The sequence below is a fragment of the Lepidochelys olivacea genome (genome assembly GCF_965140295.1).
Source record: "Lepidochelys olivacea isolate rLepOli2 genome assembly, chromosome: 5".
Taxonomy (NCBI): Eukaryota; Metazoa; Chordata; order Testudines; family Cheloniidae; genus Lepidochelys; species Lepidochelys olivacea.
This window is the reverse complement of record NC_140415.1, coordinates 79,270,626-79,282,766: the sequence shown is the minus strand read 5'-3', so window position 1 is coordinate 79,282,766 and position 12,141 is coordinate 79,270,626. Positions and strand designations below refer to the sequence as shown.

General features: G+C 41.1%; 1 protein-coding gene across 7 annotated transcripts in view; it reads right to left on the bottom strand.

Moving 5' to 3' along the window:
- Positions 1-12,141, bottom strand: part of CSNK1G3 (casein kinase 1 gamma 3) — a 165,092-nt gene that overhangs the window by 116,360 nt on the left and 36,591 nt on the right. For all 7 annotated transcript variants that reach the window (XM_084629411.1, XM_084629409.1, XM_084629406.1 and 4 more), the window contains one exon: positions 9,012-9,052. In XM_084629411.1, the coding sequence (XP_084485537.1) occupies positions 9,012-9,052 (41 nt within the window). The remainder of the gene's footprint in view (positions 1-9,011; positions 9,053-12,141) is intronic.

Below are 12,141 nucleotides of genomic sequence, written 5' to 3'. Positions count from 1 at the left end.
CTCAACAAGGACCAGACCCTGAGGTAAGAGTGAAGAACGTGCTGGGGCCACGGGGAAGTGGCCCAGGGAATTGTAGCAGCGACTCAGCTTAGTTGAAGGGACATGGTGGATGGTTGCTATCTTTAGTGTCTCTGTAGGACAGGCCCAGGGCCCCCCCGACCAAGTGGCCTGGACTTTGATGCATCCCTGGAAGAGGAAATGAACCATAGTGGTCCAGCTGGACAGCTTGGGCCTGAGCAACCCCAAGAGGGCGAAGACATTGCCTCCAACGAGGGAGCCTTGGGGCACCACTCTATACCAGAGCGAGGACAATTCGAGAGATCCCAGAAGGGGCTGAGAGACCATCGAACCAGGGTACTGTGATAGGCCCTGCTGGACTGATTGAGGAGTGAGCGCAGAGATAGGGCTGCAAATAAAGCAACATTACAGAGGGTGCTGAGATAGGCCTCCCTGTGGGACTTATACCCTGGAAGGGGTTTGATTTTTATCTCACATACAGACTGTGAGAGACTCTGCCCAAAGGGAAGAGTTGCTGAAGATTCCACTACAAGCCAGAGAGAAAGTGCAGGCACGTGCACTCGGACAAGAGGGCACTTGCGAGAGGCGAGTGCCACCCTGTTACACAGTATCTATACCCAACAACAGTGAGAGTTAGAGTTTTGGCCTTAACTTTGAATTTCCTGCCTTTTGTTAGTTTATTATACGTTAACACACTACTTCCTTTTCATTGCTTCAAGTGATCAAGTAATTATAATTCTGTCTTGCACATTGTAATAACATACACTAGGGCTTTACCAGAAGTAGGACTCTTTCAGAACTTCTAAAACAAGGTATTTGAAAATGGTTCTTAAAGCTTTCTACACAGCTTTAAGTGAAGTTGTTGTAAGACTCAGAGGAATTAGCAAATCAATATGGCAAAACTAAATTGCCAAATCACAATCACTTCAGAGGTTGAATGAAATTAATATAGAAATACCTTAAACTCATTATTTTATAAATAATTCATAAAGTGGCAATGTTTATGGATGTGGCAATTTACTCAAAAAATCCATAAATGAACCAAATAGTATCAGATTTATATTTTTCTTAATCTGGAGTACCATATAATTAGTGCTCCAAAATCACCAATCATGCAGAAGACACTATAAAGGTTTATTGTGATTACACTACCTCAGCAATTATTACATTTTGAACACAGAAATAACTCAGCCCATATTCACCTTGTACTGGACTTAAGAGTTTCAGGCATATTTTAAAAGGAAAATTCATTTTAAAACTAAGGCTACACAATTCTGCTCTTTGGGAAAAAAGTTAGTTTGGGATGTTTTTTTACACCAGTTCCTACCTGTGGAATGAACTTTGTATTTGGCAACCCTGATTTAACCATGAAGTAGTTTGGTAGAAGTTCCTCTCATAAGCTTACTATATAATTATATTAAAAGCATTTACTTTTTAGACTTGCCATTTTTTATTTCGCTATTCCACAGCTCAGGTTTTCATATTCTAAATTTCACTTTATATAACCAGAATGTTCGATATATAAGGTACTGCAAAAAATATTCTACGGATGATTTGGAATAACTCCATGGCATTCATTAGTGGAGCCAAGAGACAGTTATGCAAGTTTTTCCAAAAAAAAGTGTTCATAAAAGTTACAGCGCTTTACACCTTCATACATTCTTTGTCGCGGTTTTTTTGTTTGCTTTGTTTTTAAAAACCTCAATCCATTCTGAAATATCTTTATTATTACAGAAACTAACATTGGTTTACCCACAGCTTAGGGCTTGTCTACGCTTACCAGGGATTGACGAGCGGCGACCAATGCATCGGCAGTTGATCTGCGATCAATAACCCACTAAATCGCTCTCCTATCAACTCCTGTAGTCCTCCAGATCAAGAAGAGTAAGGAGAGTCGACGCGACAGCATCTCCAGTCAACATCGCGTAGCGTGGACCCCGCGGTAAGTAGATCTAAGCTATGTTGATTTGAGTTACGCTATTCATGTAACTCAAATTGCGTAGCTTAGATCGAATTTCCCCTGTAGTGTATACAAGGCCTAAGTCACATCCACAAGCACAGCAGAACTTCAATTTAAATAATGGTTGAAACTTAAGACTCTTCTTCACGGGGGTGTTAATCCACAACTTTTTGGAATTAATCCACTCTGAAAATACTTGCATATAAACAATGAAATTCATTATAGCGCACTCACTCCATATTTATCACAAATTCCAGAGTCCTGCTTCAAAATGAATTAACTTTGCTGAAAAGTGAGAGTTGGTCCCATCTATTGTTCATGTGCACGGAATGCTGCTGAGAACTACTCTGACAGACAACCAATGGCTATCCCACATCGCTTTACAGGTGACCATTACGGACTTGTCCGTTTACTTGCATGCCCTATCCTGCTCTGTCCCCTCCCCTTTTTACAACTGGCATACAGCACCATTTTATCCATTTGCTCCTGGATGCCAGTTTATTGCAATACCTGAAAGAATACTACAGAAGCCCTACAACACCCTGGATCTCATTGCCATGTGAGCAGAAGCATTTGTGCAGGAAAGTCTTGTAGCCTCCCACCGCAATTAAGACATTTTTGTGGACATTGCTGGGCAGATGTCCATGAGGGGCCACAACCGGGATGCTGAACAGTGTCAGATACACAGCAAAACAGCTCAGAAGCACCTACATTAAAATAAGGGCCAACAGGAAAAAACTCCAGTAGGGGACATATAACCTGTCCTTTTTAAGGTGCTGAATAGGATTTTACATAACTACATAACCACCCAACCCAGGCAACTAATGAAGCTTGCTCTCCCCTCGAGGAGCACCAGCAAGACACCCCAAATCCCAGGCAGCAAGCCAGAGAAGGACTGAGGCTGATCCTATGGAAGGAACCTTTGCATGTACTTTAAAACAAAACAAAAAGTATTTTAAATTATAATTTGTTAGTATGCCATACTAGCTTCCATGCTGGGTGCCCCACAGCAGCAGCTATTGTAGGTTGATGTGAGACAGAAGCCTTTCTAACTGAGGTCAAAAATCTCCCTCCTGCCCTCGACCCAAACTGTCCATTTGCCACCTTCCCACCACCACCCATTCACTGTTCCAAAATGGCGGCTACTCGAGCCAGGTAATTGGTCTCCATCTCAAGCTAAAGCCCCATCTACCTAACATTTTTGGGCCCATAGCCATATACGTATTTTCTTTTCTCCTTTCCCTTCCTTCAGATGTCCTGCCCAATACCACCCCCACTCCAAACACTATTTGCCACCTCAAAATGGCAGCCAGCAGCATGGCACTGCTACAGTCTCTCCCTCACTCCATCCCACAGCAGATTCAAATAAGGAAAACATTCTTTTGTGAAAAATGCAAAAGTTTATTGAGCAGTGATTACAAGAAAAGCAGCACTCTCTTTTCATGAGACAGATGACAGTGTATGCCCAAAACTATAAAAAGTACAGCTCCCCTATAAAAGCCCAATAATATGCATTCTTACAGATTGGTAACGGTGAATGTTTCAAATAATCATTGCAGAACCCTGTCTGTTTTACTCTGTACTTTCAACATGTGTTCAGGTAAAAAAGCAAAATCTAAGGCTAAAGAATTGTTCAATTTTTGTTCAGAAACTAAGGAATAGCTGCATAGCCTTCCCCAATGGTATAGTTTGCAACTCATTTCCACTCCAGCACAACTTCTAGGGGGACCATCTTAGTGAATAACTTCACTGCGTATCTCCCTGGTCTGCCCTTTGCCTTTTTGAATATGACCATTCTCTGCATCCTAGTCACCTGCCTCAGTGCAACATCATCCAGAGTCAGGACAGCCTTCTGGTGATGTAGAGGGAATTATGCACCTTGTTTATTATGCAGATTCTCCCTGCTAATCCCTCCAACATCATATAAGCACCTCCAAGGCACAGCAAAACTGCAAAGCAAGACTGAGAACACAATTCCCAATCACAACCTCCTTTCCCTTCCCTGCACCCTTACCCTCAATCCTCCAAGGCACAACAGCAAAGCCACACAGCGTAAATTTTTTATTAAAGCTAATGTTAAAAAAAATTATATAATAGGTTGAGAAAAGAGTATTTGTACATCTGGATATAGTGCTTAGATTATTCACAAATACAAAGTTTGTTTTTAAAGTCATAAGATACATATAGTGCATAATCAGCAATAACCCAAATTTAGGTGAATGAATTTAAGAATACAGTTTAGATATCTAGCATCCATACATTTGGGTACATTACTCCTGAAAAAAGTTATACAGAGAATTGGTGGTGGAAAGCAAAATATATCAATGAGTGAAGATTGTCCCTCCTGGTATTGCCGACGTCCGGTGATGTGTTCTACGTAGATGTCCCTTGACCACCTGATAGCGTCTGATACCATGAGTTGCCGCATCAGCCGAGCGCAGCATTGACCGACTCCACATTCTCTCAGCATTCGCTCATTACCAGGGTCCTATGGGCCCAGGGCTTCAACTATCAGTGCATGAATTTGTACCTCGTAACCCCTAGTTCTCAGGGTGTCAGCATATTTCTCCAGCTTTCGAGATTGGGCGTTGTGAAAGCCGGGGTCCTGTTTTCAAAGGGCACGGTGACGTCCACCATGATGATCTTCTTCCAGTCCTCGTTGGTGATGACTATGTCTGTCGGTTCCGGGAACGGTGGAGTTCATGGTGACCTTCCCTATGGACATGGGATAGTGTCTCGTTGGCATAGCTGCACTTCCTGCATCGGTTGTCCTGATTCCTATAGTGGACAGCTCCATTCAGTGAGACGCAGGCCTGGTGGACGAACCTCCAGTCGGCAAATCAGCTGAAGCTGCCAGGGAGCAAGTGGTTGCTGGCATCCCACTCGCATGTCACCTCGAAGGCCTTGCCCTGGTCCGGCTTCTGTTTCAAGTTTTCCATGTATTGGCAGCGGATAGCATCCTTCTGGGTCCTCTCCAGCATGGTTCTAGCTCTGGGAGTGATGGTGCGCTCCATGTTCTTCACCTCTGGCACCAGGACTCCCAGCTCCCAATGCATGCATGGCTTACTATTTCAGGGGTTCCCCCAAGACTTGGAAGAATCTCAGAGAGGTAAAGCCAGAAATGCATAAAAATGTTATAGCCTCTCTAGAATATGAATAATACTCCTGTCTCATTTTTTAATACCCCCAAAGTTTCAGCACCCGCACTGGCCAGACCTTCAAAGACAAGGCCTTTGTCAGTGGCTGGCAAACCTGAGGGGGAAAAAACAGAAAAATTGTGAAGAAATGTTCATAAATATCATTAGAGTCTCCATCACAAAAAAAAAATAAAATAAAATAAAATAAAGAGAAAAGAGATGGAGGCAGTAACTGAGGACGGAGAATGAATATATGACAAGGAGCTCTCCCAGGTAGTTCACTGCAAAGGACAGCATAGCAGTTGAACTGCCATAGCCAAAGTCACTATGGAAAAAAACAGGGAGATGGTAGAGGCAACTCCTGGAGAAGATAGGAAGCCAAAAGGCTCTGTTGTAGTGCATGATACTATTAGGGCAGCAGGCAATACAATACTGCAAATCAGCAGCTAGCCAAGTTATGTAGGCCATGGACAACACTGGCTACTGGGAACAACTCCTCCCCACTACACTCCCGCAGAACTGCTCCCAGAAGCCATTCCCCTCATGGACACCAGCTCAAGGCACAGAGAACAGGGCACCTGGCACCCCCTCTTTTGAGCCCTCTATCACCCCAGGTAACTTTTGAGCCTTGGCACTCCACTTCAGAAGAAGCAGAGCCAAACTGTTTACTCTGCTGTGACTTTAAGTGCCCCGCTCCTTGCATACTTCCCTGCACTGAACTGCTGCACTTTACTGTTTTGTTTCACTGCTGATTTAATGAAAAGGTCATTCGTCATTACATAATTGTTGCACAGTAAATTTTTATTAAACAACCTGACAAATGAAATTTTAAAGGCATCAACAGTTCATTTTACACAGAAAATAATTACATTTTCACTAATTCATCAAGGTTTGCAACCACATGCAGATAAACACACACGGTGCAACAGGAACTGCCACAACACAACACCCATAAAAACAATACAGTACAGCTTTGCAATTTCAGGCCTGAGGTTCAAAATAAGATCAATAGGCCTCCCTGACAATATCACCCTGGCTATTAGCATTTTGTCCTTGACACTTTGCTGGCTACTCAAATGGCTGAGCAAATCTCTGCATCTCCACCTCCCACCCATTGATAAGGTTTTCTCCCTTACACTCACAAATACTGTTCAAACAGACAACATTTGGGATTTTTTTCTGCTGCTTCTAGTCTATTCCACAAACAAAGCCATATCCCTTTCCAACAGCCAAATTAATTCTCAGCTGTCTTTCTGCAACTATTGAGACAGTAGTTAACAGTTCCTATCTTCTAAGCAGCCAGTTCAAAATGATCTGGACAAACTAGAGAAATAGTCTCAAGTAAACAGAATGAAATTCAATAAAGACAAATGCAAAGTACTCCACTTAGGAAGAAACAATCAATTGTACAAACACAAAATGGGAAATGGCTGCCTCGAAAAGAGTACTGCAGACAGAGATGTAGGTGTTATAGTGGATCACAAGCTAAATATGAGTCAACAGTGTAACACTGTTGCAAAAGAAGCAAATATCATTCTGGGATGCATTAGCAAGAGTGTTGTAAGCAAGATTTGAGAAGTAATTCCTCCACTCTATGCCATACTAAGGCATCAGCTGGATATTGTGTCCAGTTCTGGGCACCAGATTTCAGAAAAGATGGAGACAAATTGGAGAAAGTCCAGAAGAGAACAAAAATTATTAAAGGTCTAGAAAATAATGGAAAAGGAAAGATTGAAAAAACTGTGTGTTTGTTTAGTCTGCAGAAGAGAAGACTGAAGGGAGACACGATACCAGTTTTCAAGTACATAAAAGGCTGTTACAAGGAGGAGTGTGAAAAATTCTTAACCTCTAAGGACAGGACAAGAAGCAATGAGCTTAAATTGCAGCAAGGGAGGTTTAGGTTGGACATTAGGAAAAACTTCCTAATGGTCAGGGCAGTTAAGCAGTGGGACAAATTGCCTAGAGAGGTTGTGGAATCTCTGTCATTGGAGGGTTTTAAGACCAGATTAGACAAACGTATCAGGAATGGTCTAGTTATTACATAGTCCTGCCTTGAGTGCAGGGGACTGAACTGGATGATCTCTTGAGGTCCCGGTCCCTTCCAGTCCTATGCTTCCATGAATGGCTTCACTAACCAGGGAAGCAGAGGGTAAGCCAGGTCTCCCAGGATAAAACTGGAGGAAAATGTCCATGCTAGTAATGTCTATAGTGTTCCCAGGGCCAAGGAGTCTTACTTCTATTAATTTAAATACACCTAAATTTCAAAAGATCCTAACACTGTGGACTCTTCCAGACCACCCTGAAGTTATGCCTATAAACTTGCAATGGCAGTCAACAAGCCCTTGGAGTACCATGGAGAAATACCTCTTTCTCTTTATGAATTCTGAGCCCTGACTCGGGGAGGAGAAGAGGAAGCAAAGAGGCACATCGGTCCCCATGAGTTGTCCCAATACAATCTGAGACTCACACGAGTACAAAAATCAATAACCTCCAGAGCATTACTAAGCTTTATAACCCAGGGGAGCAGTACCTTTTCCATGGCATCACACACTTGCCTGACAATGGCCCCAATGGGCATGACGCTTGTCCACATGTACAGGGCACCGAAAGTTGGTTCACTGCTGCTGTAGCTGCAGGGTCAGTTCAGAACATATCTCCAAAAAGGTTGGCCTCCTAGAAATTTTTTCACCAATGAAATTCTTTCATCCCAGGTCTGCAGAACAATCATTTCCCACCAATCCATGCTGGTTTTCCAAAACCAGAAGTAGTGCCGCATGTTGTGAAGCTGCTCCAGGAACTAGTCCTCTACTCAGTTGCTCGGTGTCTTTCTTGTTCTGCCACCACTGGAGATCCTCCTGCTGCTGGAGGAGCTCCTGCCACATTGTTTGCTTGACGGTGAATCAGGCAAAATTCAAAACTGAATTCATCCAGCTTTGAGTGTTAAAATACAGCCCAAGCAGGCTATGTGTATATCAGGGTTGCCAGCGTACTGGTGCCAAGCATTGTTGGGCCCAAGCTCCCCACAGCAATTCAAAAATGGTGCTACCAATCCTTAAAAAGGGCAGGGGCAGAGACAAATGAATCACAGGATTTTTAAAAAAATAATCAGAACCCGCCTGGCTTCCACTACGCATCCCACAACAGACTGAAAAAAATCCCAGAATGCACACTGCTCAACAGCAAAAGCAAAGGAGCGCCCTTACAGAGTGCCATACAATCGCTCCCGAGTGTACACAATGATGCGTGTTGACAAAGGGTACAGTGCCTTGAGTGCAAGCTATTACTACAGCTTCCGTAACATGTGTTACCTGACAGCAAAAAGCTATGAATTAAACCCCTCTGCAGACAAGCCCTTAAAATGTGGGAAAGAATGTCATGGTCATAAGCGTATCACATCTGATATGGAAGTATTCATTAGTAAATTACATCAAACATCTCACATTCTACAGATATTTCAGTAATTAAAAAGGCAGCTACCTGTTCACAGTGAGAATCAAGAGTAGAAGTGATGACAGACAAGATAAACTGAAAAGTTGGGAGTTAATTGGAAAAATAGTCATCCAGGATCTCCACTGCTGCTCTCCTCCTGGACAGAAGCAGAATTTCTAGATTCTTTCCTCTGGGTTTTCTCTGCCGTCACATTTTTCAATCCTCTACTGCTACTGCAGCAGAGAGGAATCCACTTGGTATGATTGGTGGACAGATTTCTGAAATAGTAGTCAGTCTGGTTCACCCATGAAACTAGTGACGAGCTGAAACTAGTATAATTCAGTGGTAATACACGCAAGTAGACTTAGTTGCATATAAACAAACCATTATTTGAAAGTAAATTTCTAACCAAATTCACATCTCAAATATTGAGAAAAGTCAGTCTGAATACAAAAAAATTAACTTACCAGCTTAATTGCCACATATTCATTTGTGTACAAATTTTTTCCTTAAAGAAAGACAAAAACAAGAATGTCAGACTCTGCCAGGAGTTGCTTTTAAAAGACACAGAATTGAGACAGATCCATTTTGCCAAAAACTACATCGACATAAAACATTAATGAGGCTCCACTATGGCTATTTGCTTCAGCAACTAAACGCACTATTTGCCAAAGAGCTTATTGACAAAGTAGCACTCAGGCTTGTGACCAGCCTAAATAGCACCCTATGTTTTGCTTTCATTGCACTGAAGTAACACATGACCTTAACACATGACCAAAGAATGAACGGCAATTCACCCAACAGGTTGACAAAAGGGTGATTCCAACACTCTTCCTTTGCTTGCTTTTTATTTATTGGGGGGGGCAGGGGGGAGAAAGGGTAATATTTCAACAATTAAATTGAAATATTCCTTTAACTTAATACATAATTGATTTTAAAGTGTATTTTATCAAAAATAAATTTGCAGTGTCAATATTGGCAGACCACAAGTAAAGAAGAATCAGCTATAAAACTTACTCATTAACACAACTAACAAGATTTGCTACTGTTTACTTCGTCCCCAAAACTCCAGGCCTATCTCTGTTAAATACATGACTGAATAGATACAATCGGGGGGGATTAATGTTTTCAACAGAGTAAGAAAATATTTAATTGCTAGTGAAATACAGAAAATCAATGAAACAAGTAAGCCTGTCTGAAGAACACATCAGTGTTATGCACGCCTAGATTAAGGAAATCAAACGCTGTTATAATTTTAAACCCGATTTAAGCACTTTGATTACAATTTCAAGTTTAATATGGATTTTTTTTTCAAATAAGAAAACTAGAGGTTGCATGAGAAAGAAAAATCAGTGCAAACAAATTAAAACAATATGCACTGTTCTAACAGAAAGCTCAAGAAGTTAATTGCAAGAAAGGGTACATTTGTACCCTAACAACTCCTATTTTCAGTGATTTGTAACTCAGTGGAGGTTTAGATTTTTTTTAAAGCTAGCTTTCCTCTTGCTATTTCTTTAAAAATGTATTTAACTAAGCTGCTAAACTTTAGTGGCATAGGTTTAAAGACGTGAATTTAATTATTTTAATACTACATTATCAAGAGAATGCATTTCACAAAGAACATGTCCTAAAGAGCATCAAAAGCTGGAAATGTTGCTGAGACACAATATAGGTCACTGACCAATGGTACAGAAAGCACTGCCGGATTCCAAGGCTATTCTGTGGCCCTCAGTGATTTTACCTTGTTAGTTAGCACCAGTTCCTAACATCTTTGTTGCTATTTGGGGAATGAAAGTTAGAAACGGAACAGACAGGAGAAAAGTAAGAACACTGAGATGGAGTGAAGAGGTGCTGAGAGAAAAAAAGTCTGAAAAACTGGTATTCAAGGGGAACAGTGGGGTGCATTTGATTACTGTTAATTTCATGGAAAAACATGCTTGAAGAAAAACTTCACAGCCATGATACTGAGACTAAAAATTTACTAGTGCAAATAATTTCAGATTTGGGGTTTGTTTTAAAAAGATGAATATCAGCCAATTGCATGAGATAAACTAACAAGGGTTGCAGTTTTGTCATGAAAAATTTTAACAGAGTTAAGGTAAAACAGGGTAAAAGCTCATTGTTAACACATAAAACAACCTGTTTGCCAATATTTTAGGCAGGTTTACTGGAGAGGAGTTTGCTATTTTAAAGATACCGTCAATTTGAAAAATCGCATTTCAAATCAGGAAAATTTTGTACTAACCATTAATACAACAAACCTGTATGGTTATTATGGCTAAAAGACCACAGAATTATTTCTCTTTTTTCAGTTTTACTTCATATACAAAATGCTGTAAAATGCACATTTTCACTGTTTTGTTGACTGTCAATACTGAATTTTTTAATTCTCCACTAAAAATGTTTTGACAACTAATATAGGGTGTTCTATCAGAAAACTGACTCAAATTAAATTAAAAAATTCAAGTCAATTGTGTCATTTTAAAATATATTGAACTTATAAAAGGCATCAGATTTGACAGCTCTGGAGAGTTAATTCCTCTCTTTAGGCACATGATGTAGCATCGGTTATAGGCAGCAGCAACATAAGTTTTCCCTCATAGCATCATGGATGCACGGTTAAGTTGAAAACAATAGGAATTGCAAATTAAGTCCTATTAAGAAAAATAAGACTGTTTAGTTTGTTGCAACTTGAACACAGTGTCTAGTGCTTACAAAGGCTAAAAGCGCCAGCTCCCAAAAGTCAGTCAGATTCTGAATTTTGCTGGTGGACTATGCCTGTAAGAGGAGGAGAGACCTGAAGTCTTTGTAGACTGATATTTCCATTTTGATAACCTCTACTCCCCAAACCTATCGGGAAGGGGGAGAGAAGATTCTAAAGTGCACAGAAACACAGGAGAATCTACCCCACATTATGGGTTATATGATGGGAGCCCTGTCATCACACGCTAGAACCAGTTAAATGCCTGGTGTGAGAGAGCAGGGGAGTGGGCACACTGCCCAGTGTTAAATTAATCCAGTTGTGGCCTACCACTTAAATACATCCAACCTGTCTGTTTATTCGCTTGCATGTCCTGATCAATTTACCATGTCACCAACCTCTATAAGCCATCAGAAAGATATGTTAATACCCTTTTTTCCCCAGCATGGACAGATCACAATGGCTTCCAAGTTGTTGCTAAGTTCCTTCTACCTCAGGGGTTCTCAGACTGGGGGCTCTGACCCCTTAGGGGGTCATGAGGTTATTACATGGGGGGTCACAAGCTTTCAGCCTCCACCCCAAAACCCTGCTTCACCTCCAGCATTTATAAACATAAAAAAGGTGATCTGAATTAATTGGGGGGATGGGTTGCACTCCAAGGCTTGCTGTGTAAAAGGTGTCACCAATACAAAAGTTTGAGAACCATTGTTTTATCTAATAGTCTCCCATTTATCCCAGGTCTTAACTTTGTTGCTCTACATTAAGACTGCAATCCTGTAAAGATTTATGCCCGTGCCTCAACTTTACGACCTGTAAGTCATTTCATTGAAATGCATAACATTAAGCACATGCATAAGTCTTTGTAGGATTGGGGCCTAAATTATTTATCACCACAT